Raw genomic sequence first — 26,950 nt, 5'->3', positions numbered from 1 at the left:
ACGTCACTCAATGCCGTTGCCTCGTAGTTTTGCTCAGTGTGACCAATTGTGGCTAATTATTATTGAAAAAGAATTCTAAGTAGCTATAGTAAAATTACACCGTTTATGATTCACAATATGGATGAAAGTGGCATTCATTGTCACGTCATAAGAGATCAGGCTCAATTTCAATATAAGTGATTTAAATGCCCTTATGTATATATATATATATATATATATATATAACGTATAAATTATACAACCACTTGAATGATTCCCATTAAAAAATATGCTTTACAATCGCTATCACTATCGTCACGTACAGTAAGCGTGCGAATTGGAAAATCACTGATATGTATTTTTAATAACTCAATACGTCTTCTATTTAAAAAAGAAATCCCATTTCTAAATATTCCCGAACAAACGTAATTGGTATGTGATTATTCTGAAATAATATAAAAAAACATACATTTGCAGTTAAATTGCTTAAATATGGCCACCCACATTTTGCCGCCAATTCTTACTCAGTCGGCACTTGGCAATGTCCAAATGTAGTCTGTGACACGTAAACTGTCATCAGTCGATCTTTTGCGCGCGTATTAGTATGACGCGTAGTTCGAAACATAAATAAAATTCATGTGACGTAAACAATTGTTAGTAAGATAAATGTGATACTTTTGTGTTAGTGACAAAAATTCAGTGCAATCATTGTTTTTATGCTTTATCAGCATTTTGATGCCGCAAATCAATAGAGTACTTATAGGTAAAACATTCTTGAATAGTAATTATATTTGTATTATAATGTGAATGTTATATACACATGACAACAGATAACTAAATAGACTGTGACGAGCAGTAATGGACTATGATAATTGACATTATAATTGATAATATCAATTTACATTCATGTCAATTACATCATTAAATCTCGCTAAAAATGCCTCCATTCAATTAAAATTAAACACAAAATATGACATACACATTTTTACTTAATTTCTATTGCATATTATATGTAGATTTCTCTAGAAACTATATCAAAAAGTGAAAAGTACAATTTACAATTTATAATAAATTAGGCATAGTTTCATAACAAACCAATTAATAAGAATTCCACGCATACATTTAACTGGTAATAATAATATTTCGTCAAGGCCCCACGGTTTTCTATTAGTTGTTTACTAGACGTAAAATGTTGGCAGTATTTTTAGCAATTATAAAAATGTCAAACTGCGAAAGCATCTCAAAGTTTACACTTACATTGTATATAACGTATATTGGGTATAAACAGCAATAATATATTGTAGTGATCTTTTTTTTGCGTTTGAGGCTCAAACTAACTGTTGTGGTCTCTGGGAGAATGGCCAGCACTGCTGAATACGTCTGCTCTACAGCGTAATGCTGAGCCAGGGCCTCGAATATTATTATTATTAAAACTCGATTATTATTTTATGTGTTTGTGTCTCGTTAGTAATAAATTTTATGTAACGTTAGGTACCTATGTAATAAGTGTAATATATCGTATGTGAAAAATTATTTGTCCGGGATTACCAAGAGAATCATTTTATATATTTTCTTACTGTCTCTACTGTTATCCCAATGTAATATAACAAAATGTATCCAATCTGTTCAATGAAATCTCGTATCTCGACAGATTTTTGCTTCTATTGGCAATGTGAGAGCTTTTGCTGCCGACAACGCGTAATGATATGCTTGGAATGGTTTCTATAAGCTTTTTTTTCTCTTTATTATACAAAATATTATAATATAATCAGAATATGTTAAATTATAAAACCGCTGTGGTTTGTATTAATGTAACCAGAGCAGTCTTGTTTAGGAGCACGGCAGTTACGGGTGTAACTAACGAAACTGAGCTACTTCTTAGTCATAAAGATTGAATGCACAAAATAATGTAGTTATTGTTCTTTTTAACGAATGCCACACATTTTCGCCCTTGGCCGTTTTCCTAAGCGAAACGTCGGCATGTTCGTATAATAAAGCTACAATAATTAATAGACACGTTTTAATTCGGTACTTGTACACTCATTTTAAAGATCAGCAAAAATATTCAAATGATTCCAATATTGGGGTAAGAAAACTTTAGGCTTCCAAATAAAAGTCACAGTGCTGTGCAAATTGAAGAGAAGCGCGTGCCAGTTCTTAAAAGGTCGACGGCCCAAAAACGAACTCGCGAGCCCTCTGGCATTGAGAGTGTCCAAGGGCGGCTTAACATCAGGAAACCTACTCGCCATACGAACGACAAAAAAAATCATACACACACCTGTGAATGACATGAGGAATTCATTTAATAAGCCACCAAATGCGGAGAACAAGTTTAATTTACACTTACCCAGGTACAAAACCTAGAAAGCCAATTTTATTGTATTAATACAAAAAACTTAATTTAAAACCACGATACAAGAATTTGAAGAAAATCTATTAGTACCAGACAAAAAACTTGTTTGGCCTCCTTTTATAAGGTGATCCACTTTTATAATGTCAGCTCCATATCGAAATGTTTCTAATTCTAAACAAATGAAATGTATTAAAAACTTTATCGATCCCAGCTGTAATAAACACGTTATAAGTTATACGATAATAAGTTCTGGAGTATAGAACTCTTGTGAAACTATTTGAATAGTAATAAATTAGTATATTTGATTGCGAATGAAGCAGTGAACAGATCTTCCCAATATAAGGGCATAACAAAACGTGGTAATGTATGTACTGCGCGTACGCATTAAATATGTATTAGTTGATTCCGTGGAAGTTGGGCCGGATGCTGGTATGCAATGCAACCTGTTCAGATACACTAGCCCTTTCCCATCTGGTTCCTGATCATCTATTGGGGCTTTTACCTTAGTAATAAGTAATTTACGCTCTCGCATACCACCGAGACAAAGAGTATGTTGAATTACAACACCACTTGCAATTCTACCCTCGGCCTAGGACGTATTGATACATTCTAAACCTCAGTCTCCTTTCTTAGGTTTGAGGCCCTCTTCATACCTTAGAAATTCGACCATGCTCATGTACGGTTTAAGCACTAACCCGGATTACAACCCTCCCAAAAGCAGATCGCACATTTAAAATTATAGAAATAAACTCGTGCTTCGACCGAGGATCGAACCCGATACCTAACCTAAAGCTATGAGGCATTTATGTATTGCTACTTATGTTATAAACACCATGGCAGATGTCGCAATCTTCTGGTCGTTGGGTACGAAAAATCAACAACAAGACCGATTTTTTTCTCAAGAGCGTCGCAATGAATTGGCGCCTGTCCCCATGAACTGCAAATAATCAGTCGATATTTGTTTATCAAGTAAATAACATTATTAATTTCTGTTTAATTAATAACAAGTCATTACCAGAGATAATGAACCAGTATAAGCTGTTCATTTTGTTCCTGCACGTACTGTGCTGTTCCAGTATCATTATTGGTCTATTAGTACTTAATTTACTTTATATCAGAATTACTTTTTGAAGTCCTTGTTCAAACCAATTGAATATTTAGTTTGGGTAAATTTGTCGAATCACGGCTCCACCTTTAAAACAGCTCGAAATTTTATTCTGTCTTTTTTAACGACTTGTATGTAGTAATATTAAGTAGACACATGGCAACTGATAATATTACATGCATGGTGTAAATGATATTGTCTCACTACGTGAATTATATTTATCAGTATTCTTTATCGGCGTTGGAAATAATATTACCGTCACATTTTTCCGTTAAGTGCCATCTTTTTCTTGTCCATCAACCCTGGAAAGCCATTAATTACAATAATAAATATAATATAATAGTAGTAATTAATCTATAACAATTAATGAAATTCTATTATAATCTTAATAGTAATAAGGTAAAATGAAATAATTGTATTATTTGTATTCATGTCTATAATAATAAAAGCCTTTTGTTAAACTTTAGCTAATTCAACTTTATTTAACCAATTTCTGTAAAGTTACATATAGTAAATCATTTTTCGAAAAATAAGCGTCATAAAGAAGTTTCACTTCTTACGTGTGTACACGCACAATTTTTTTTAAATTCTAAGTGCCGCTTGTTATGTGTAACGACCTTAAATTTGTACATTCTATCATTTATTTTACAAATCATGATGTTTTAATTATTTCCTATAGGCTTAAAGAGCATTGGCCACCGCATCATTGCATGTGTACCATTGAGTGATGAAAATATGCAGAAAATTTTTTGGAGCTGTTTTAAGGTGGGCCCGTGAGACATATATTTTAGTAAATAAGAAGCGTAAACAAAATGTAAGCAATCATCACTCTTGTAGGCAAAATGAGCCCTTTAGTTTCCACACTCATACATTTTAATTTAACATTCCTGTTCCCGATAATGTCCAATAACATAAGTCACTTAGATTTACGAACTTTTTTACATATTAAAAGCTCATGTTTGAAATAATTAAAGCCAGTTGTTATCCATCTTCAAACAAAGTCAAATCACTGATGTTTGATTTACAAAATATTATGTAAAGATCATGAAAAAATCTTAAAATGAATTAGATGATAAAAACGTTTACAATTGAGATTTCATATTTTATTGAAAGTCGGTCTTTAAGAAAATTTCATTAACGTTCCACTGTAGATAAAGTATCTATCTTAAAATTTACGTTGCGTCCATACCATAATTCAGCATAATTGTAATTTCAACTAATTACCAAATTAGCAGCCGCTAAATCCGGTAAAGGTTTTAAAATTGATTTTTTTACTTTCATTAGTGCTTATTTAAGTAAACTTGTATCAGAATACTTAACGTTTGACAGCAGTAACAACTTACAAATGCATGATAACATCGTAAACTAATTAAGTGACGTTAATTTCATGCTATGTTTCTTTATCTTTTTCAAGATTCTTTTTTTTAATAGCCAGATAGATCTACCTTCTATACCTGACTTACACGCCGTCATTCTGAGGTCTACGGCTCTGGCTTCGTGGTTTCCTCATGATAATTAAATCGATTTTGTATATTTTAAATGCGAAAAGAAAAATCTTTACTAGTTGTAATTGTAAGAACGCAGGGCCGCTAAGCTAACATTGCTCCCTCAATGACCATATCCTGTAATTTTTCAATAAACAACTTCTTTATAAAGAGCGTAGTGTAAAAACCTTGACAAAAACATTATTTATATTAATCAAAATAGAATTTTTGTATCTATGAAAAAGTAATAAAATAATTTTCTTATAGTTTGACATAATAATTGCCATCAATAATTTTGTTTTTACAAAGTGCGTCCTTAATGGGGCAGAAAGCAACTAAAAAAATAACTTAATTATTTAATTGACTCGCAAGTCGGGTTGTTTATTGTGTAAATTGTGTATGCATTAAGCAATTTTACAGCCAAATTAAAAAAAATAATTACTCCACCTCATTACGAATACACTACAAGATTTTTACATAAATTTTAAATAAAAGTCCCTTTTTTGTTATATCTATAAAATATCTATGTTTAAATAAAACAATTTTACTTCAATTATATTTAAAGACTAGATCGTTAACCCAATGCATATGTGATTGACTAATCTTATGTATTATTTTATTGAAAATAAAATTCTATGCTTATTCAGTTTAGAATAAAATAATTATGAAGAAAACACTTTTTAAACGGATTGAAGCTATGTATTATTATTAAAAATTTATAATTACTTACATAATTTTAAATTTTTTCCGACGTTTCGCGTGCTTTACAGCGTGTGTGGTCATGGTGACTGAAGACAAAAGGTGTCACAATTATTTCCAACACACAAATATAAAGTATTTAATATATTCTTAACGTAGATAGATATAAAAATAATAATTCATAAATATGACAATAAAAACAAATTTTAAAAGGTCCCTGTGGCAGTGGACCTTTGCTGGCAGCATTTCCTCGCTGTATTACGATCTTTGCGACTTATTCGTTGAGCGAGGAAAGCATCAGTTCTGTGGTCACCAGTACTATCCATCAGGCGCCAACTTCAATCTTTAATTAGCGTCTGTGCACTTGAGTTCAATGGAGTTCCACACCCCAAGAATCTCTACTCCAAAGGGTACAAAATCAAAGTTGGAAACAATTATATACATATTTAGAATTATATCTTTATTCGTTTATAATATCTTTCGTTTTACACTAGGACTGAGTCTCAATTTTTAGTTATATGTGATTTTATTTACTGTGCAAGAAGTTGTCATAAAAATTCAGAAAATTACGCTCTCTTACAAATTGCGTGATGGCATATGAACGAACTTTGTGACCCATTTGCTTCCTGCATTTATAATGGAAACTGGGGTTTGTCTTTTGACAGTAGTGTCAAAGTATAGTATTGTTGACACTTGTTAATGTTTCACTCACTAGTAGTATATTAATGTATGATAATGTACATTGTCTCTATCTGTATGTAATAATTAGAGAGAGTTGTTCGACTTTCTCATTCATACATTTAGAACGTTTATTGTCTTAAGTAGTTTTGAATTCGTCCTGGTCAAATAATTGTATCATCTATATGAAGGATTATACGAGTTCGTTACTCGATATTGAATTGCGCAAATTACGACAATATAATGGTTTTGAATAGCAAAGCATAGATCAACATTTGGAAGGAGCTTTTCTCAAGAGACAAACTGTTCAAAATAATAAATGTTAGAACTACCCTAGTTTAGGTAATAAAGGCTTATTTTATTATATAAAATAAATTTTCAATATCAAATATCAATAACAACGGCGAAGCCCAGTAACTACACGAAACCACATTCATATTCTTTATTTTGTTCGTACGTTGGGTTGAATTCCAAAAGATACCATCTACGTATGTCTGCTTATTTAGCAATGCTATAATACCTTGTTCAAGATCGTATTTTTTTTGGTCCAGCATATATTAGGGTAAGATTTAGTGTAGAGATTTTGCGCCGTGTATTGAAAACGATGTTATTTTGTTGTTGCATTTTAGTCAGACGAGTTTGAACTTACATCCATATTCACACTAAGGTGTATGTAATGTAATTAATAATATATTACAAAAGAAATTACTAAGAGATTTGTCCACTACCAAAAAACACCCCGTTATCACCCCTGGGCGTAAGCTTCTCAGTACCAGCTCCTTCCACTTGACGAAGAAACGAAAAACGTTTCAGATCCTCGACGACCAATCCCTGTCCGAGTGGCTTGATCCCTTGGCGTTGCGTAGAGATGTGAGAGACATTAACCATGGAGAGTGTTGAGAGTTGTTCGGTTTAATTAAACCTGCAGATGAGTTTCATCATCAGACGAGGCCAAATACAAATTACACTCATATTACCTCGACGTCCATCGTTTTCACAACTGAGCATAGAAGACACCACAATTTTGTGAGATCAGCTACCCACTGAGGTATTTTCGAACCAAATGACTCCGTCCTTCAAGAAAAGACCATACCAATTATTATAATGCCGGCCACCCACTCGCGAGCCCTCTGGCATTAAGGGTGTCCATGGGCGGCGGAATCACTTAAAAATCGGTGGCGACCTGCCCGATTGCCACTTCTTTAAAAAAAACTAGCGAATAAAATGAGAAAAAAGTCATAATAAAATTAAATAAATACCAGAAAGCTTAAAACATGAAATATTTGATTTAGGGAATTTAATAAATGCTATTTTAATGTCACTTATATATACATTACGGTAGCGTCTAAAATTATTATGTATTACACTAGTAAACGTTTATGAATAATTTCGATATTTTTGTCACTCATACTACGAGAGAATTGGCGAGTGCTTGGGCTTAAAATCCGGGAAATTTTAAGAATTGTTAATTTCTTTTTTGAGAACTTTAAATTATCTATAACACGTATACGCTTGGTTGTAGGCCGATAGGCAGCTACAGTGGGACGCGTCTAAATGTGCCTTGGCTATGTTTTGGAATCATGATTCTAGTCTCAGTCACGCCATGAAAAACAATTCTCCAATGACTCAATAATTCCCAAGACAATGAATAACGCAATAACGTCATCAAGCAAAACCAGCAGTGGATCTATTTCGATGGAGATTTGGAAGACTTTTGTCAGCGGACAAATTCTGATTAAAAATACAAATAGAAATACGGTCTTCGAAAATTTTAAATGTTGTATGTTTCTTCAACGGAATTACTTAAACGTAACGTTCAAAATTAGAAATACAAAACCTGAAGATCGAAATAGAAATCGCAGTGACTAGCATTATATACATTTTTATACTACAGAGCATACTAACATTTGCTAAGTGGTTATTATTCTAGACGATTATAGTTTAAAACAATCGTTTCTATTAATTTTAGTTCTCATGCGTAAGTATTCAAACGACAATTTTATCGATATCAAATTGATTCTAATTATACTTGTTGCCTTCTTAGAAAAAATAATGTATACTAATGACAAATAAACGCCAATTGGCCTAGTGGCTTAAGCGTACGACTTTCATTCTTAAGTTCGATTCTCGGCGGTGCATCAATGCGGTCTATGTGCGCATTTAAGATTCGCTCGTACGTGACACACGTGTCAAACACAGGAGGCTGATCACCTACTTGCCTATTAGATTGTCATATGATCATGAAACAGATACTTAAATCTGAGACCCTAAAAAGGTTGTAGCGCCACTGGATTTTTATTTTTTTAATGCCAAATAAAATATTTTTATCTAATAAACCCATAGCACAAGTAAACTACAATGCAATAACTCACTAAAATTAATAAAAGAGGAGTTTATTATAGTATACATAATAGTCGGTTTTTATAGTTAATACTAGTTAAGAGTCCAACGAATGCTGCGTGTAGATAATAAATATGTAAATAGTTTTCATTTAAGAGACAGAGTTCAAACTTGTGATGGGAAAGTGGTTCTAACACTTGTTATTTGAAAAATACATCATTTAGACATTGAATACAGAATGTTCTTTTAATTACAAAATATTTAAAATTACAATGTCCGTGTCTTTTTATAGTTGATACGACTTTTTAATATAGAAAAATTACCGTTTAATAGAACTATTTTGGAGAAGGTTTTTTAAATGTTATCGAAATGTTTTTGAGATTATGCTTGTCTACGATTATTTTTGTATACCTAGGTTTACCTGTTTAATAAGCCCTAAGTGAAGCTTGTCAGCTGTGCTTACATTTATTCCTTTTTTCCGTAGAAAGTATCCCTGTGTTAATGAAAACTTTCAGCAAACTATGAAATTAAAGTCTGGTCCCTGTGGCAGTACCTTTAACGTTGGCATCATTTCCTCGCTTTAATGCGATACTAATTCGTTGAGCGATGAAAGCACCAGCTCTGGGGTCACCAGGCGCCAACTTAAATCTGTAATTAGTGACTGTGCACTTGAACCTAAGAGTACTCCAAAGAGAACAAAATCAACATTGGATGAAGGATGTCTGAGCCGTATATTTTATTACGCCTGTTTTGCCGTATTATAAGGATATTTTTAATTTGAAAGGCGTTTATATAATCGTACAAAAAGTGTGGTTGGAACAGCGAACATCGACTTACTACAAATAGTATTCATTGTAGTTAACAGATGAGTATTATACATTTATTTAAAAAATATAGAATTTTTAAAGTAAACCTACCTAACCTTTAACTAAAACACTAATTACTTATGGGAGATTGATTTCTTCACAATAAGTATAATTTTTTTTTAAATATTATTAACGAAACTACGATTTTTAGCATTTGACCACGTATTTTTGTCGCAATAAATGTCAGAATTACATTGAGGCTATATTTATTTTCCATTCAAATGTGAATAATTATCATATAAATGCTTTAAGATGTATATATTTGGAAAGTAGTTATACATAGTAATTATTAATTAACAAATGCAGTCACTACTGGTTATACTTGAGTTTTGAACATAACGGGTTATTAAACTCTTGACGGCTGATAAAAAGCTGACAAAATAATCGACAAAACCTTTGTAAAATTCTTCATTTTACAAAGAAGGATACGTAATATTTATATGCAGCCTTTAATCGATTCTTAGTCATCATCAAATATGTTCAAATCCTTAGTTTGGCCAAGTCAGTTTATTAAAATCGCGTTTTTCGTTCGGACTTTATCATGCACACAGCCAAAAAATATTTTTATTTATTCGTAATTAAACAAAATATTTTTGGGTAAATAAAGGCATGCATTGTAAACGTTATATAATAATTTTATTAATCACTATCTCGGATTCACATAGCTTGATATTTATTAAAATATTTTGGAAATAAATATAAACCATCTTCTTTATTTAGGAACAAGCAACTTGTATTGTGTATTGTTTTTACAATTAAATCTTATATCTAGAAACAAATAAAAATCTATACGCACAACCATTTTTTAAATATATAGCAGTCTTGTTTGGAGCGCAACAAATGCATATAAGCGTAGTTTTTCAACTTAACTTTTGTCTTGGATAAAAAACAGGCAAATACAGCATGCTTTATATACATAATTCATAAATTATTAATACTTATACACTATATGATTTATCAAAGTGAGAAATAGAAAGTATAATTAACTTAGCTTAATAGCTTCTCGAAACTGTAAATTTGAGGGGTAATTTATTAGCTTACTGACACATCATTGATAAAGCAAAGTTTGAATCGACTTAATGTAAAAGTAGCTTTTAATGTCCCAAAAGCCCCCGCCTCAAGTCCAACCTCCGTGGCGCGAGCCCACGCAAACCCGTTCACGCTTAAAAAAGATTGTACAGATACCGGCAAACTTCTTGAGCATTAAACAAGGGTGTGGGGGAAAGTTTGCGCATCGTACACATAAGCAGGACACAAATGTCAACTGATTTACCAATCACGCGATAGACACGTCACTCTCCCCCCGCCGCGCTCCACCGCCCCTCCAAGTGATCTCCAAAAATCGCTTATGCGCAGGCAAGGACATTTGTTCAAGATGTTTCCCGGTATCTGTAACTTGATTTAGGTTCGGTGGCCCTTGTTGGAGGGATGTTCAAATAAATGAATGTCTTTATTCGAAGCTGACTTAAAACATGAGCTTATAACTAAGATAACATTAAGGGAAGTGGAGTTGAGACGTTAACAAAAAACTAACTTTTCTTATAAATATTCTTAAATCTAAGTTGTACCTCTGTTACTTATAAAGAATATAAGTGTAGTCGACCTGATGGACGTTATCGGAAACGACAATGTTTTGTTAAATTCATGAGTGTATGAAAAGCTAAACGACACTTTTATTACTAAACTGACGTATAACAATTTATTGGCTACAAGTGTAAGTTGATTGCTAACATTTGGCTTGCGCTTCTAATTATTATTATCTAAATATATATCCAGAATTCGGGGATGTACTTTTTTTTATCGGTATAGGTTTCGTAATCGTCAATTTACAGCAAGACGGAACTGCTAAATTACCTTAACACTGAGAATTTTTTTTTCCATAAACAAGACTTTAAGGAAGTGTTAATGGCGAAAGCACTTTAAATTTCTAAATTTTATTGCTTTTGATAAAGGTTGCGGCCATTGAGGTTTAACTATAGAAAGTTTTAAATGGAATTGCATGTTTCAACTTTTGGCTGACGTTCTTGGACATTGCTCATTGTTAGTAGTATATATAAATCTCCTGTCACGATTTTTGTCCGCGATGGACACTTAAACTACTTAACCGATTTTAAATTAAATTGGCACACCGTGAGCAGTCTGGGCCAACTTAAAAGATAGGATAGCTTAGATCTTTAATTATAGTCGCAATTTTATTTCATTGCAAATTATTTGTCTATAATTGACAGTCACAATTATCTGTTAACTCCAAAAGATTCTAACAGATGTCGATACTTTTCGATTGGATTGAGTAAGTAATCAATAGATGGCACTGCTACAATTCAATATCATAATTACCACGTATTATTGAGGCTAAAGTATAAATTAAATTTATTTTGTAGTAAACGAAATATCGTGAAATTCAATTATTTCTACTTTTTGAATTTTTAGTGTTAGCATAGCCAACCACGTGTTACTTAGACCGAAGTGTAAATCAAATTAAAATTATAGTGACGATAATACAGTGAAATTATTCTTTCGTGTCATGGTATTAAGGTCATTTATTAATTACATCTTAGTTACACATAATATACAAAAAGAAATATATATATATATATACAATTTTACTAAGCAAAGATGCGGCCCCAGTCTGGCCTCCCATCGTTTTCCACCGTACTTTTTGCAATCTATTCTTTCAATACTTCGGCCCATCGCTATTTTGGCCTGACTTTGTTTCTTTGTCCTTTTGCGCCAGTCCATTCGGCCGTTATTGACCACCTGCCATCTGTATAACTGGCTACGTGACCTATCCATCTCCATTTGAGGAGTAGGATATGTTGCTCAGCATCTTTTATTGTTTAAAGCAATTGATAGACATAATAGAATGCCTAATAAGAGTTGAGACTTCTTCCTTAATATGTTTTTTGGGTTAATAAAATAATATTTTTGTTTGTGAGGTTCACCACACTTACTTGTCTTCAGACTGCAACACACAAATACATAGATTACATCAATAATATAATTTAAACTTTTGTTTCAGGTACCTGGTGCAACGAACCTGGTGCCAACTTCGAACCAGTCTCCGGTTAAATTTCACATGAGGTAAGAGCTAGAACCAACGGCGTTATAACCCTGAGATTTCTGTTAATCATATGTGAGACTTCTGTGCCTGACACGCCTTTTAGGTCTAAGGCATGTAACGATGGTTTTCCTTCATCATACGAAAGAGTATTAAAAGAAGAAAACACTTTTTACAGCGGTCACGGTGACCGTGACCACGCACGCTGTAAAGCACGCGAAACGTCGGAAAAGAATTATGAATTAAAATTATGTAAATAATTATAAGTTTATAACAATAATACAAAGCTTCAATCCGTTTAAAAAGTGTTTTCTTAATGTGTAAAAGCTATGTTAATAAAAGAAAATAGTATTAAAAGAAATTTAGAAACCTCAGTGGTCAAGGTTTAGAGTGCAAAATTGAGCCTTGTGTTATATAAAATTTTCGATTCTTTCTGTTAAAACTTAGTTGAGGTGTGTGAGAATTGCTATCAAATTAGAGAAATATAAATGACAAATTAGAAATTTGTTTTATGTGGTAAAGGTACCACATGTAATAGGTTCGGTAATATAAACCAAAATCCTCGCCGTGCCCAAATTTATTTATTTATACGATTTAGTCGAGTATATTCTAATTATTATATTGTGCTAGCAAGATTGCGATCACTTTTAAAAAATATCCTAATGTGCTAATTTTGTTTAATTTATTAAAAGTAACCCATAACAAACCACTAACCAACACTTTTGGAAGAAGGTTGGTGTACTGTTACTACAATCAAGAATATCAGATATTAGAATCAAAACAAGGGAGGAACCTCGATCTAACCACAGGCCGGCCCGAAGGCCCTGAGAAACTGTACATAGCGGCAGTTATCATTTCTTTAGCGCGTTTAAGTGGTTCGAGAGCACGGATTGTAGGTGAACATAGTTAATCGTATTAGCGAAGCTCAAAATATAAACCTTTCAGTAATAATTTAAGATTCTAAGCCTTTTGAATGTTCTAGAATACGTCATTGTTATATAGACATTTTTTGTATTTGAGAAGTTTTAATGCCAAACCATTTATATCAATTAGGCCTATTTAAAAAGGACTTCAGAAAGTTTACTATTTACATCTTCCAAAAGAATTCATGGAGGAATGGGCCAAAAAATTCATATTTGCAATTTTAAAATAGTTTTGTCAATATTTTGAATACATTGATTTGATAATTATATGTGAAGACATTGTACCTAGAACAAAAAAAAACTAATGTAATAAAATAAAATAGGTTAAATTATTATGTAGCTGCACACATGGTGCTCAAATTAGAAAATAGGTAATATAATGTTTATTATTATTATATATGCTTCATTCAGAAATGGATCTCAAAAACTATTAAGCCGAAGAAACTTGGAGTAGTCCAAAGATGTAAATGATTAGTAAAGGTATCATATCAATTTTGTGCATGGTCTTAAAAGCTTAAATAGATCAACATACACAAATATTATTCAATTCCAACATCTTATCAAATCCAATTTATAACATGACATTTTGAAGTAATGTAAACATACAATCTTATAAAGGAACATGTGTATACCTACTTATGTACACGCGTTAGAAGTTATACTTCTTTGGCGTGACAAAATAAAAAAAATATTTTACGTTTTTAGAAAAAACAACACTAACAATAGAAAAGTCTAAAGTTTTGTATATAGCTAACTTCAGCGTGTCGGTTTTTTTGTGACGGTGTGCACACGCATCGTAAAAAAATTCTCTCATAATTTTTACCTAACGCACCAAAAGAATATAACTTCAAAAATCTTAAGGTATACCTAAGATTAAACAAATGTACTAGCACAATCAGGACAGCCAAAATCTGATTAGGGTAAAACACTTCAGTTAGTTGCCGTCCTCGCCTTTTGGCGATACACCACCCCGCGAAGGCCCAAGCCGAAATCCGAATCTCCCATACGCTAGTGTCGGGAAAACGCCCATTCCAGCTGAGGTACGCTCGCCAAAACAGCCCGAGCTGTAAGCTGTAAAGGCCGTTAAGGCCTCCAGTGAGATTCTATTAAAAAATCAGGACATTGGAAGGTTTCAGAAGAACTTAAATTCAAAATCAAAATATAATCATTTTAAAAGTTACTAAATGTTATTTCTAAATTTCAAAACGGGTCAGGCTAAAATACATAAAAACTATTGCGCAGTTTTAGCTGCAAACAAATGTTTAGCTATAAATCTAAAGGCCATAAAAACAAAATAATTTACATAAATAACATTTAAAATGTTACATAAATAATGTTGAAAGTGATTTAACAATACCGTTGGTAACCGGTAACGTTGCAAACGATCAGTCAAAGAGCGAAGCGATCATACAGAACGATTATCTCGTTAAAACTGGATTATGTTACGTCACAATTTAAAACTCGGACGTAAATTAACGGACATCATATGCGTTTAAGGATCGCTAAACTCCAAAAAAGTACAAAGTCATTGTTTCTTGAAGTAGGGAGAATGGAAAAAATATAAAATTCCTTTTGGAGTTAACAGATAATTGTGACTGTCAATTAATTATAGACAAATAATTTGCAATAAAATAAAATTGCGACTACAATTAAAGATCTAAGCTATCCTATCTCTTAAGTTGGACCAGACTGCTCACGGTGTGCCAATTTAATTTAAAATCGCTTAAGTAGTTTAGGAGTCCATCGCGGACAAACATCGTGACAGGAGATTTATATATATTAAGATATATAAAGTATATGGTGGAGTTGAGTAGTTTATGTATCCATTTTGAAAGATCTATACACGATTTAAATAACTTCGCTCGATAGAAAAAAATCCAAACATAGCCAATTTTTGACACTTTTAATTAATTTTTTGACGAAAATGTATAAGTTAGTTATTTAAAAATGCAATTTTGACAGTGTCCGATGACTATTTCTTAAATAGTTTTCATATTAAGTTTCTAATGAGAATAAACTTCATTGAACACAAGTTCTTCGTATAGTAGAATATAATTATTACTTAATATATTTTTATTATAAGCGTACGACGGTTCAGTCTGAACTACCATCTCGATATGAAACTCGAAGTGGAGTTTTTTTTTTAAATTCTAGATAATTCCCCTACTATGTAGTCGTCTGAGGTATATAATAGCATTGCTAACCCGGGTAATTAAACACTACTATCTATTTCTATTAACAACTTTTTTTTATGACTTTTACAGCAAATCCCAGAATGATGCCTCTTAACCTAATGTTGAACATTATTTCCCTTATACTCGCCTCTGTTACCTCCATGCCCATAGCTTGGAGTTGTGAATGTTCCGTTTGTTGGTTGAATATTAGTGATGGTTAAACAAAATTACAAAGCGAAGCAAGCTTATGTCTAACATCCGTCTGGAACTGCGAAGCTCTTTACTTAAGAAAAATCTTAAACTAAGGCCTAAACTACACGCTGGTAAAATGGACTGGCAGACACTTCCACAACCTGACCATCCGCCGACCTTGGTTACCAGCTTTCTAAATAACATTGTTCGTTGTCCGTAACAATTATTGTATAAATATATACAAAACAACAGCCGGTTTGTTGACCTCTATGTTCAGACAAGTCAGCCTTTGTATAGGATTTCATATACGGGATAGTTCGCGCTATGTCCCGTTTTTGAATCTCGCCCTAAAGGCACGAATAAACATTTCGCAGTTAGGGTTATATTGAATTTCTTAATTAAACAATAATTTACCTCAATTTAACAGTTAATTACTATATAAGTAAGGAGCGATATTTTTTTAATACAACTCTCTTTAAGACTCTCTAAATTCTCTTTGGAGAAAAATTTGTATGGAGTATATAAACGACACGGTAGAATTTATCTTATCTTAATTAGATTATATAAATCAAAATTCGGGAAATAGGGAAAAGTAGGTATAGTATTTTAGAAGTATGGTTTGATCATTAAAGCCTTAGATACGTGTGGGTTTTTATATTCCAAACTACTCTTAAATACATTAAATTTGAGTTTTTTTTTCTCTAGTTGGGGAAGCAGGGCGTGCACTCTGCTGCTCGCCATTACTGTCACTGTCTCAGGTAATTACTTATAATTACTTTTCCTACTTAGAGGAAAAAGTATAGTTAGATTGTATGTTTTGAGTTTCTTAACTGGTGAAGCGATATTAAAATTCTTGAAGCGGCTAGATCAGGACACACAGCTTATTTACATAAAATATTTATTAAGTTTTAAAAATGAAAATTTCGCCCAAACTCTACCTAAACCTGTTAAAAAGTTACTTAACTCTACTATGGCTAATATAAATTACATTTCTATTTTACTGTTTGTAAAGCACGAGTTATTGAAATCCCTAGTAATTAATATAGAAGAAAGAAACTATTTAAAATCAACTCCAAATAAATCTATTACAGATACCAACACAACTCACAAAGAATCTATAGCAGTGACAGCATGTGTGGCTGGAGATGGTGCCGATGCGTCACCAGCGCTAGCAGAGTTAGCTGCACTAACATTACGCATAGGAGGTATAAGGGCACACGCAGTTCCACCACCGGAGCTATGTGTCTCTCCCTCAAGGGCGGACTCAGTCGCCTGCCAAAAAGCAATTTTCACAGACCTAGGTCAAGGCAAATTACACGTAGCGCTCTTATCAGTACCGGCGGGCAGCGCGCTCTCATCGTGGTTGCTCAGAAATAATGGCTTGGATGATCTTGGCGATGTCATTATATCCCCAACAAGACGGGTGTGTGTAGCCCCACCACCAGCTAGATCAATACTAGATTTAGAGGACGCTTTAATTGCTCGAAAGTATTACATACCACGAGAAAAAGTTGTAGAACTACAAGCAGATATGCAAAATATAACATTGAAAAAGTAAGTGTAAAAATTGTAATAAGTAATGGCAATCATAAAGTTACTTAAATTTTATACCATTTAATTGTATACAATATATCATCAAAGATTCTTCCTTCTGCTATATCAGAGGTCAACTTGTCCTTGGCGTCCATAGTAAACCTCCATCATGTTAGATGCATGCATTTCATCATGCTTCAAGTCTTTCCAGCTGCCTTTGTCTCATCTAATCATAGTGTGCAACTTGCAGAAATTGATAAATGTTTAATTATATAAATATTTTACAGCGAAACAAAGCTTCCTAAAATGTATGAGCCGGAATGGTGTAATTCAAATACATCATGTGCAACTATTTTTACAAGTGATGTGGGTGAGGCCCGTCTTTTATACGAGGTAGTAAGGGAAAACTATCTTCGCGCTATCGTTCTTCCATTGGGAACAAATTTACACCAAATCACCAACAGTATCAACAATCGAACGCTTGTCTGTGACTGGAATCAACATTTCCAAGAGCCGTTTTACCCTCTCGGTCCTCCATCGTGTAAAATGGATGCAGAGAAATGTCACTTTGAAAGCCGCCGTGTTGTGAAATGGATTAACACGAGAGCTTTAGCGAGGTCCCCTTCGGCTGTTCGAGCTTTACGCAGATTAAAAATCAACTTTTCTGGTTTACAAGAGTTGGCGACGAAGAAGAGAGATTACGGTGTCGAGGCTGGTGCTCTTGCCTTTTTGTCTGATCATCCAGTACGCGACAATGTACGTCAATTACGTGTAGTCACATTTTTACCTGAAGACACAAAACGTGAAGTTTACAACTCTTCGGCGTTAATGGCTGCAGCAGTACTAGCTGCTAGAGACCTTGAAGGACTCATGCCTGGAATTGCAACTTTTAAGGTTGGTATCTGATATGATGATATACATTTTTTATAGCACAGGCAAAAAAACGGGCAGTAGGCTCACCTGATATTAAGTGATACCGCCGTCCATAGACACTCAATGCCAGGAAGCTCGCGAGAGCGTTGCCAGCCTTTTGACTGGTACGCTCTTTTCACGAAGGACCTTAAGTTGAATTGGTTCGAAAATAATTAATTGGCCAGTTGGTTCTACATAGTGGTGGTGCGCGGCAGAAACTACCTCAAAAATTCTCAGTTGTGGAATGACGGACGTCGAGGTGATACGTGTTGAGTTTCTCATTCTGCCTTGATTTCCGATGATGAAAATCAACTCCAGGTATTAATCCGAAAAACCGATTTTTTTATACCTGTGTAATTATTTTCAGGTCCAAACATATGACGACCGTTGTAATGCAGTACAAGCATATAAGTACCTAATAGACGCTTTGGGAACTGGTGACTATGATGCGTTGACTGCTGCTGTTGGACCTGCATGTGGGGTACCATTTGCAGACGTGGTTCGTCAGGGTCCTTCCCACCGTCTTCCAGCGCTCGCCTATACCCCTCAATCTCCTCCGTCGCCCCCAGCGGCCCCATTGGCTTTATTAGCAGCTGGAGACGCTAGAAGTATAGGATCTGCTGTAGCAGCCTTCTCAACTAATTTAGGATGGAGACGGATGGTATCTCTAAGCGAAACAGCAAGACACTCAGCCCTAGCAACAGCCAGTTTTGGAGTTGACTTTATAGTTAACCTGGAATTACCAGATGAGAGGCCGGAGTACGATCCATCTATTTTTACATTGGTAAGCTTCTCGAAAGCTAATGCAGTTTTATTACGATTTGCAGAAATATTCATGAACGTGGACTTTCACCTATTAACTACACACGGGTTCCTATATAAAACGGCTTTCAAATTCACTTTATAAAAATTCACGTAGAAATTACGATTCCTATTTTAGCTTCAATGCCAGAATCAAAGAGTTTTGTGTTCAAGGCAACTATATCGCAAAGTTTGATTATAATCTTGTCTTTTATTTATTTATTAAAGCTTACCACATCATACATTGTGCTTAATCTACTGCATATTTTATATAATCTTTCATCTAAAATGTATGTCAATTGACGTAAACATAAGTGTATCAAAAAATTTATTTAAAATTAAAATACAATTAAAACATATACATTAAAAAAATCATCAGCAAAACAGTGAATTAGGTCCGAGACAGGCACCTAACAATACTTTCTCTAAAACCGATCAGCTCACTCCCGAATATAACCAGCTCCGGATAAGCACTGTTCAATCCAAATCGCGAAGAATGCTTGTACTCCTAGATTGGAATTTGGAAGATATATCCGACTTCTTTTACGCGGGTTTAATAAACCTAATTTGTCAAAATTTGCATCATTACTTATATATTCCAGTGGGCAGATCGCGTAGCTCGGGCAAATGGGCGAATCATATATATCTCAGTAGAAGATGCGCGGGCAGTCCGCCACGCGTTATGTGCTGGTCACAAGTCAGGTCTAACCCCCAGCAACGGTGCTGTCTGGATCCTGCCCTCTGGTCTTCCGCCCAATTGGGAATCGCCTAAAGGCGATACATGTACAGCTGAAGAAATTGAAGAGATGCTTCTTGGGCATATCTCTGTGGCCCAGGAGTGGATGCTGCCTTGGCTGGATGATGTAAGTCCTCAACATTTTAATACACAAATATCTATACAACTCATAACATAGTACATAATTAAAATAAATTGAATATTTAAACGAATGTAAAAAGTTTGGTCCCTGTGTACCTTTAACACTGGCAGCGTTTCCTCGCTGTATTGCGATACTTATTCGTTGAGCTAGGGAGGCACCAGCTCTGCGTCACCGGTACCATCTACCAGGCGCCCTGCGGCCCTGCGGCCCAAGAAACTACTCCATAGGGAACAAAATCAAAGTTGGCGAAAAGACTTACATTTGATTCGTTAATTATTATCCGCGCCGCGCCAGCTATTGTGCTTGAGAGACATGTGTTGGAACATTTTAATTAATTAAAGGCCGGCAACGCACTCGCGAGCCTGTTGGCATTGAGAGTGTCCATGGGCGGTGGTATCACTTAACATCAGGTGAGCCTCTTGCCCGTTTGCAACATGTTCTATAAAAAAAAATTGATTGCACCACAAAATTAAAACAAAAAGACGTTCATATAAAATGGTATATATGTAAAAATAATTATAGTGAAATAAAACAATATTTAAAAAAAAAGGAATTTAAACTACATTTCAAAATCTCTATAATCTATAGAAATAGTGAAAATGAACTAAACTTGGCATCCAAGATCTCGATTCTTTAAACTCTGAACTCTTGAATTTCGCAGAAAGTTGAGAACGACGTAATCTTGATTAAAACCTTTTTTTTATATTCGCTAAAGTTTTAATTTATTTCGTCGGAAAATTATAAACAGTTGTCCTCGTGTTGTATAAATTGCAAACAATTACGTACGTACATCATACAAAAAATACTAGTTGTTTTTGTAAACATCAAAATTACCGATAAACAGCTGGATTAGTATGACGAGCTAGGCTTCCTTCACGCTTTTAAATCAATTTTCTTTTAGAAATTTTCATTAATTAATTTAATTTTCATTACGAACTACTTTAGAAATACTAAAAAATTTAAACAAATTTAAAGAGTTTAATCCTTTAACACTGATAGCATTTCCTCGCTGTATTGCGATACTTATCCGTTGAGCGAGGAAAGCAACTTAAATCTTTAATTAACCCCTACGGCCCAAGAGTCTCTACGCCAAGGGGAACAAAATCAAAGCTGTACAATTTTCCTTTAGCATTAAATTTTTTTTAATAAAAAAATATAACTACTATTTACTAAATACAGATAAATAATATTTTCCTATGGAAAACAATTCAGCGCTTTCGTCGCATGTAAGGGCTAAAAAGCTAACTCTTAGAATTTTGGTTAAACTTTGAATGTATTGCTTGTAAAGCGGTGATTATAGAAAAACAACCATATAGGGCTTTTTGGTTCATAATTGGGAACACTAAGCTGGTGCTTAACTATTTTGTTATAGACACAGCATATTGCATTATAGTACTATTATTATTTTTACATATATACAGGCAGGGTTTTGCAACCTCTGTCTATGTTACAGCCAACTAGGCATCGCTACATACGATGGCAAGCTGCTGTTTGGGATGTCTATCAAAGACATTCTTCCTTAGGAGGATGGGTTTGGGCTTTGGTTTGGGATACTACTTGTGTACATCGCATATTGCACTGAACAATTATGATAGGTCACATTTATAAAAACTGTTTTAATTAGTTTGAATTAGTCAATGTCTAGGAACGTCACTTTCATGTATAAAATCGCCAAATTGCAGCTTTAAAACTGATTAAAAAAAAACTTGTAAAACCACTCCATTCTATGGGCCTCAAATATATATTCAATGTTATTTATATCCCGCCAATTTCAGTACTGTTAGTGCGCATAGAATTTTTGTTGAAAAGTATTTTTATCTATATGTATTAGAGTCCGTTTCGAATTAATGCGGATCTACGTGCCACTACATGTGGAACATATAGTTACAAAATGTTAATATAAAGTAGATCTTGTTCGGATTAATACCTGCAGCTTCGTTTTATCACCGGACGTCGAGGCAGAATACGAAATTCCACTGGTATCACCTCGATTTAGCGTTCAGCCAAACCAATTCAACTTAAATTCGACGAAGAAAAAAGAGTACAAATTAAAAGGCCGGCAATCGCGAGCCCTCGGGCATTGAGAGTGCCCATGGACGGCATTTAACTTCAGATGAGATACACAAAAACTAAAATGAAGGCAAAGTTAACATACGAAAGCTTGAAGCATTAAGTTTGAATACATTTATATTTTAATTAGCTTTCTAGTCACCAATCAATAAACAGGATTTAGATTTACATTAACTGCAAATTGGTTTTGTGATTTCTTATCGGAATTATATTCAATTTTTTTTAATATCATTTGAAATTCGACGAAATAACAAGTCCCTAAAAAATATTGAAATCGTTATGTGTTTTTTTAGTTTTAAATATGTTTTTTTTTGTATTCCTATAGCTCTTGTTTATATGTAGGTTCTACATCAAGTTTCTATATAAACTTTAATAAATAAATCTATGAAAAGTTTTTATCAAATTTAGTATACGTTATATTATAATGAAATTAACCTCTTATTGTTATAAACGGTCAAATATAAATATAAGCGTGACGCTGTCAGTGAAGCCAAAATCTTTGGTCTCTTGGCCTCCGATTTCTGTACTCTAAATCATTATTTTCTTATTAGATTTTTTTAGATCTAAGACATGCCAGTTTCCTTACGATGTTTCCCTATACCGTGCCTGTTCAATGTGCACATAGAAAAATACATTGGTGCACAGCCAGGGATCGACCTCAGACCTCAATCACATGCTCATCATATTTACACTTGTTCAGCGAGTAAAGTTTCATTTAATCTTAACAGCACGATAGGTAGGGCAGTTTCCCAAGTCCTTCTGTGGCTTTTTCACCAGAAATCAAAATCTGTTATTTGTCATCAGAATATAAATACTACGAAATCAGAAGAATTGCAGTCATGGGAGTACCGTTGGAGAGAGGACTGTCAGATGCTGAACAAACCTTGCGACAAGCCAGGCCCATATGCAGTTTTGCTGTATGACGTGCTAAAGCTTTGGGCGAGCGCACTCAAAAAGCTGATTATTGCTCGACCAGCTGCCCTTGACGATCTTCATGATACTGATCTTTTAAAGTGTGTGAGAATACTTTTTTATTTCGTTACTCGATTGCTGGTTTTAACTACTAATTTCTAGGGCTTGAAATAGCAGCAACACAAACAAACAAATAGACTTGAAATATTTGTTTATAAATTTGCGGAAATCAAAATGAGTTGGCTAAATTTTTATTATCTATACAGTGATATTAAGAACTGACTCTCTCTTTCTCTCTGTCATATTTTGTATTATTCTCTTGCGAGTCCTCTGTGTGTGTAAATTGGTGGGAGTATTACTGAAAATCAGATGAGCCTAGTGGCCATTTGCCTCCTGTTAGGTAAATAGACTTGTAAATATATAAATTTTACCTTTTTTTAATTTACATTGTTTTCTTCCAATTAATGTTAAATTTAACATCTCAGAACTGTTTTTTTACTTCCATGCGTATCGTATTACGCACGTCTAATAATTACAATAATAAAGCAATTAATTCGGCTTTGCAATTAATTAGAAACTTGTTTAAAAACATAATCTGTTTTCAGATCCTTGGTGACCAACACAACTCTAATCGAATATGAAGGACTGACGGGGAAATTCGAATGGATTAAACTGAGTAAAGATGGCGCTATATTTGCCCGATCTTCACCTCTAATCATCTACCAATGGGATGGTCAGCGTCGACGTGAGATTGGAAGATGGTTTGATGATAAACTGGAGTTAGAAGGAAGTGCCTTGAAATGGTACACAGCTGATGGTCGCAGGCCTGATGATGGCCACGATCGATGCGCCCTACAGCCTTTAGCCGACTTATTCAACACACAATGCCGTACAGCAACCATTCTTCTAGTATCAACTTTGCTGGGAGTTACGATCGTTATTTTATCCGGACTTATGGTTTACTGCAAGCGACGAGCTGAGAAGAAATATCGCGCCAAACTCGAAGCATTAACATTAAGAAGACTTCCACTTGTCAAGTCTGTAGGTTTGGATCCATGGGAAATTCCTCGTGAAAGAGTCGTTATAAACAGGAAATTGGGCATGGGGGCCTTTGGAACCGTGTACGGAGGCCATGCCCTATTAGCCGAAGATAGAGGCTGGACAGCAGTAGCAGTCAAAACCTTAAAAGCAGGAGCCAGTAACGAGGAGAAACTAGATTTCCTATCCGAAGCGGAAGTAATGAAACGATTCGACCACAAAAATGTCGTGAGACTATTGGCCGTTATCACGAAGACTGAACCAGTCTGCACGGTTATGGAGTTCATGCTCTATGGAGACTTGAAGAATTACCTTCTAGCTCGGAGGCACCTAGCAAACTCCGATTCTGGAGACGACCCAGAAGAGCAAGTGTCTGCTAGAAGATTGACGAGCATGGCTTTGGATATTGCGCGAGCGCTTTCGTATTTAGCGCAAATGAAATACGTGCACAGAGATGTCGCAGCACGAAATTGCTTAGTCAGCGCAAGAAGAGTCGTGAAGTTGGCTGACTTTGGGATGACGAGACTTGTTTTTGAGAATGATTACTACAGATTTAGCAGGAAAGGAATGCTTCCAGTGCGATGGATGGCCCCAGAGAGTTTAGCTCTTGGGATATTTTTACCTGCGTCTGATGTGTGGTCCTTCGGTGTGCTCCTCTATGAAATAGTGACGTTTGGTTCCTTGCCTTACCAAGGACTTAGTAATAGTGAAGTGTTGAATAAAGTGAAATCTGGACAGATAATCACACTGCCTACGGGATTGAAACCTCAATTGTAAGTTTTTCTATATAGCCCAAATTGTAACATAGAAGATGTAGGGTCTCTCTACATCTTCTACCACATTTACCCAAAGTTTTCAGAGTAGTTCTTCGGATTAATAGGCAGAATATGAAATCCTAGCCGTAATATGGCTTGACGGCCTCGACATCCGATGTTTTTAAAGTTGTTGGAACCAGTTGCCCACCATTTCCGAACCAATTCGACTTAGGTTCCTTCAAGAGCGTACCAATTCTTGGCCGTCAATACACACACACGCAATCAATACACTTGCGAGTCCTCTGACAATGTCAGAATGTCTATGTCTAAAGTAATTTCAGTTATCGTGTGTTGATGGGATAAAAAAAAGTCTTTTTAAGCGGTTGTTTTGTATAAATAATACTACATACATAATCTAATGTACATATATACATAATCCATGTGTGAAGACTTGATTTGATAATTTTAAGATTTTACTGAATATACAAAATTATTGATATTAACAAAAAATATCCCTACCTAGTAAATATTAGGAATTATAGTGGGGCATAGTTACCTGCTTTCTGGTATTTTTAAAGATTTCCAGAGATTAAATGTGTAACAATGATGTTGTTACTAACTTAATTTTTTTTTAAATTAAAAACCTAATACAATATCGCGTAATTAATCTAATAGTAAATCTTAGTAGAATATTTTTTGTTCCTAATTCCACGGTCACATTTTTGTTTAGATATTTATTTTGAAAAAATATTTAAAAAAAATACTTATACCAAAAGTGTTTTTTTTTTATTACAGAGAAGGCCTCATCAAGTCCTGCTGGCAGACAGAGTACAAGTGCCGTCCCACGGCATCGGAGGTGGCCGCGTTCATCGCTGACACTCCTCGACTGCTGTCTCCATGTCTTGATTTACCCTTGGATGCTATGTCTCTTGACGTTGACTCTTGGAGAATGTCCAAGGAAAGGGCCGAAGTGAGTTTTTTTTGTAAACTAGGTTTTTTTAACGTAATATTGTATACTAAAAAAATATTGTTGGCAATAACTTGCAAAAGTTGAGCACGTTTCTGGTGAGTGTTTTTTTTTCTTATTTTAGCTACAAAATTTGTTTTTTTCTTTATTTCTTATATATCCAGCCGTTTTATAATCTATGGCGTAACTCGCTCAAGTTTGCGGTTTTTTAAATGAGTCTGGGCAATACAATAAACTTTGTTTGGACTAAAGAACATTACTAAGAATTTAAACCTTTTTTTAGGCTCGTTGGGTATCATGGGCCGCCCCTCCATCCGCGACCACCGACGTCACTTACCTCAGCGCAGACGCACCGCGGGAAAACGACCGATTCTTACCATAATTTAAAATTGGTAAATACTCATTCCAGGCCATGGGTATGAAACGTTTAATAGTTCTTTATCTGACAATGTTCTTAAAAAAACATATGAATTATATCTGTCAGAGTCGGTACTCTGTAACCTCTAAAAATGACTTCAGGAGTTATATTAGGTTCATAGATCTCAATATCCGTAATACGCAACCTTGGGCGCTACAAAAAGTACATTGGAATTGGAATCGTTATTTTAAATTGCAGAGTACCAAGTAGGGTTCAAAGGTTAATAAGATAACCAAAGATTTACGTTAAATATATATTAACATATACGTAGGTAACACTGAAAATGTTTAGAAAATGAAAAACAGCTTAATGTACAAAGTTTCCAATACTTTTATTGTTTTTCGAAGTATTCTCCGTCCCTCTCTACACATCGTCGCATTCGATGGAACCACCGAGAAAAGCATTCTTCCTTCAGTGTCTCTTCTATGGCATTTTCGTACACTTTCACCGCATCTTCAGGGCTCGTAAAGCGAATACCTCGAATTTTATCTTTAGTTCTTAGGTATAAATGAAAGTTACAGGGCGCCAGGTCAGTACTATATGGCGGATGACTCATTATCGAGGCGAGGGTGTTTCTGGTCGTCGGTTAAATTAGGGGGAATCCAAAGCTTCCTGACGCCTAAACGTTCGTGTAATATTTTTTGAACTTGACTCATACAAATGCCTAGGCTTGCCCGTATCTGCTGATAGGTCACTCTCTTATCTTCCTCTATCATGCGTTCCACAGCACTGATGTTATCTTCAGTAGTCGCTGTCAAAGGACGTCCCTCACGCAGATCATCATTTAGATTGGTACGTCCACGCTTAAACCAATT

The 26,950-nt window shown here is 34.5% G+C and overlaps 1 protein-coding gene across 1 annotated transcript; it reads left to right on the top strand.

Annotated features, from left to right (window-relative positions):
* The first annotated feature begins 521 nt into the window (after nucleotides 1-521).
* On the top strand, nucleotides 522-26,628 carry LOC123707139. The gene is made up of 11 exons (XM_045656949.1): nucleotides 522-742; nucleotides 12,524-12,585; nucleotides 16,557-16,609; nucleotides 16,943-17,405; nucleotides 17,672-18,278; nucleotides 18,664-19,080; nucleotides 19,700-19,960; nucleotides 22,850-23,058; nucleotides 23,563-24,768; nucleotides 25,546-25,720; nucleotides 26,001-26,628. The coding sequence occupies exons 2-11, from the start codon at nucleotides 12,581-12,583 to the stop codon at nucleotides 26,097-26,099; spliced, it is 3,495 nt and encodes a 1,164-aa protein (XP_045512905.1). The 5' UTR covers nucleotides 522-742; nucleotides 12,524-12,580; the 3' UTR covers nucleotides 26,100-26,628.
* Nucleotides 26,629-26,950: the final 322 nt, after the last annotated feature.

The sequence above is a fragment of the Pieris brassicae genome, chromosome 3 (genome assembly GCF_905147105.1).
Source record: "Pieris brassicae chromosome 3, ilPieBrab1.1, whole genome shotgun sequence".
Lineage (NCBI taxonomy): Eukaryota > Metazoa > Arthropoda > Insecta > Lepidoptera > Pieridae > Pieris > Pieris brassicae.
Note: the sequence above shows the minus strand (reverse complement) of the source record. Positions and strands in the feature narration are given on the sequence as shown.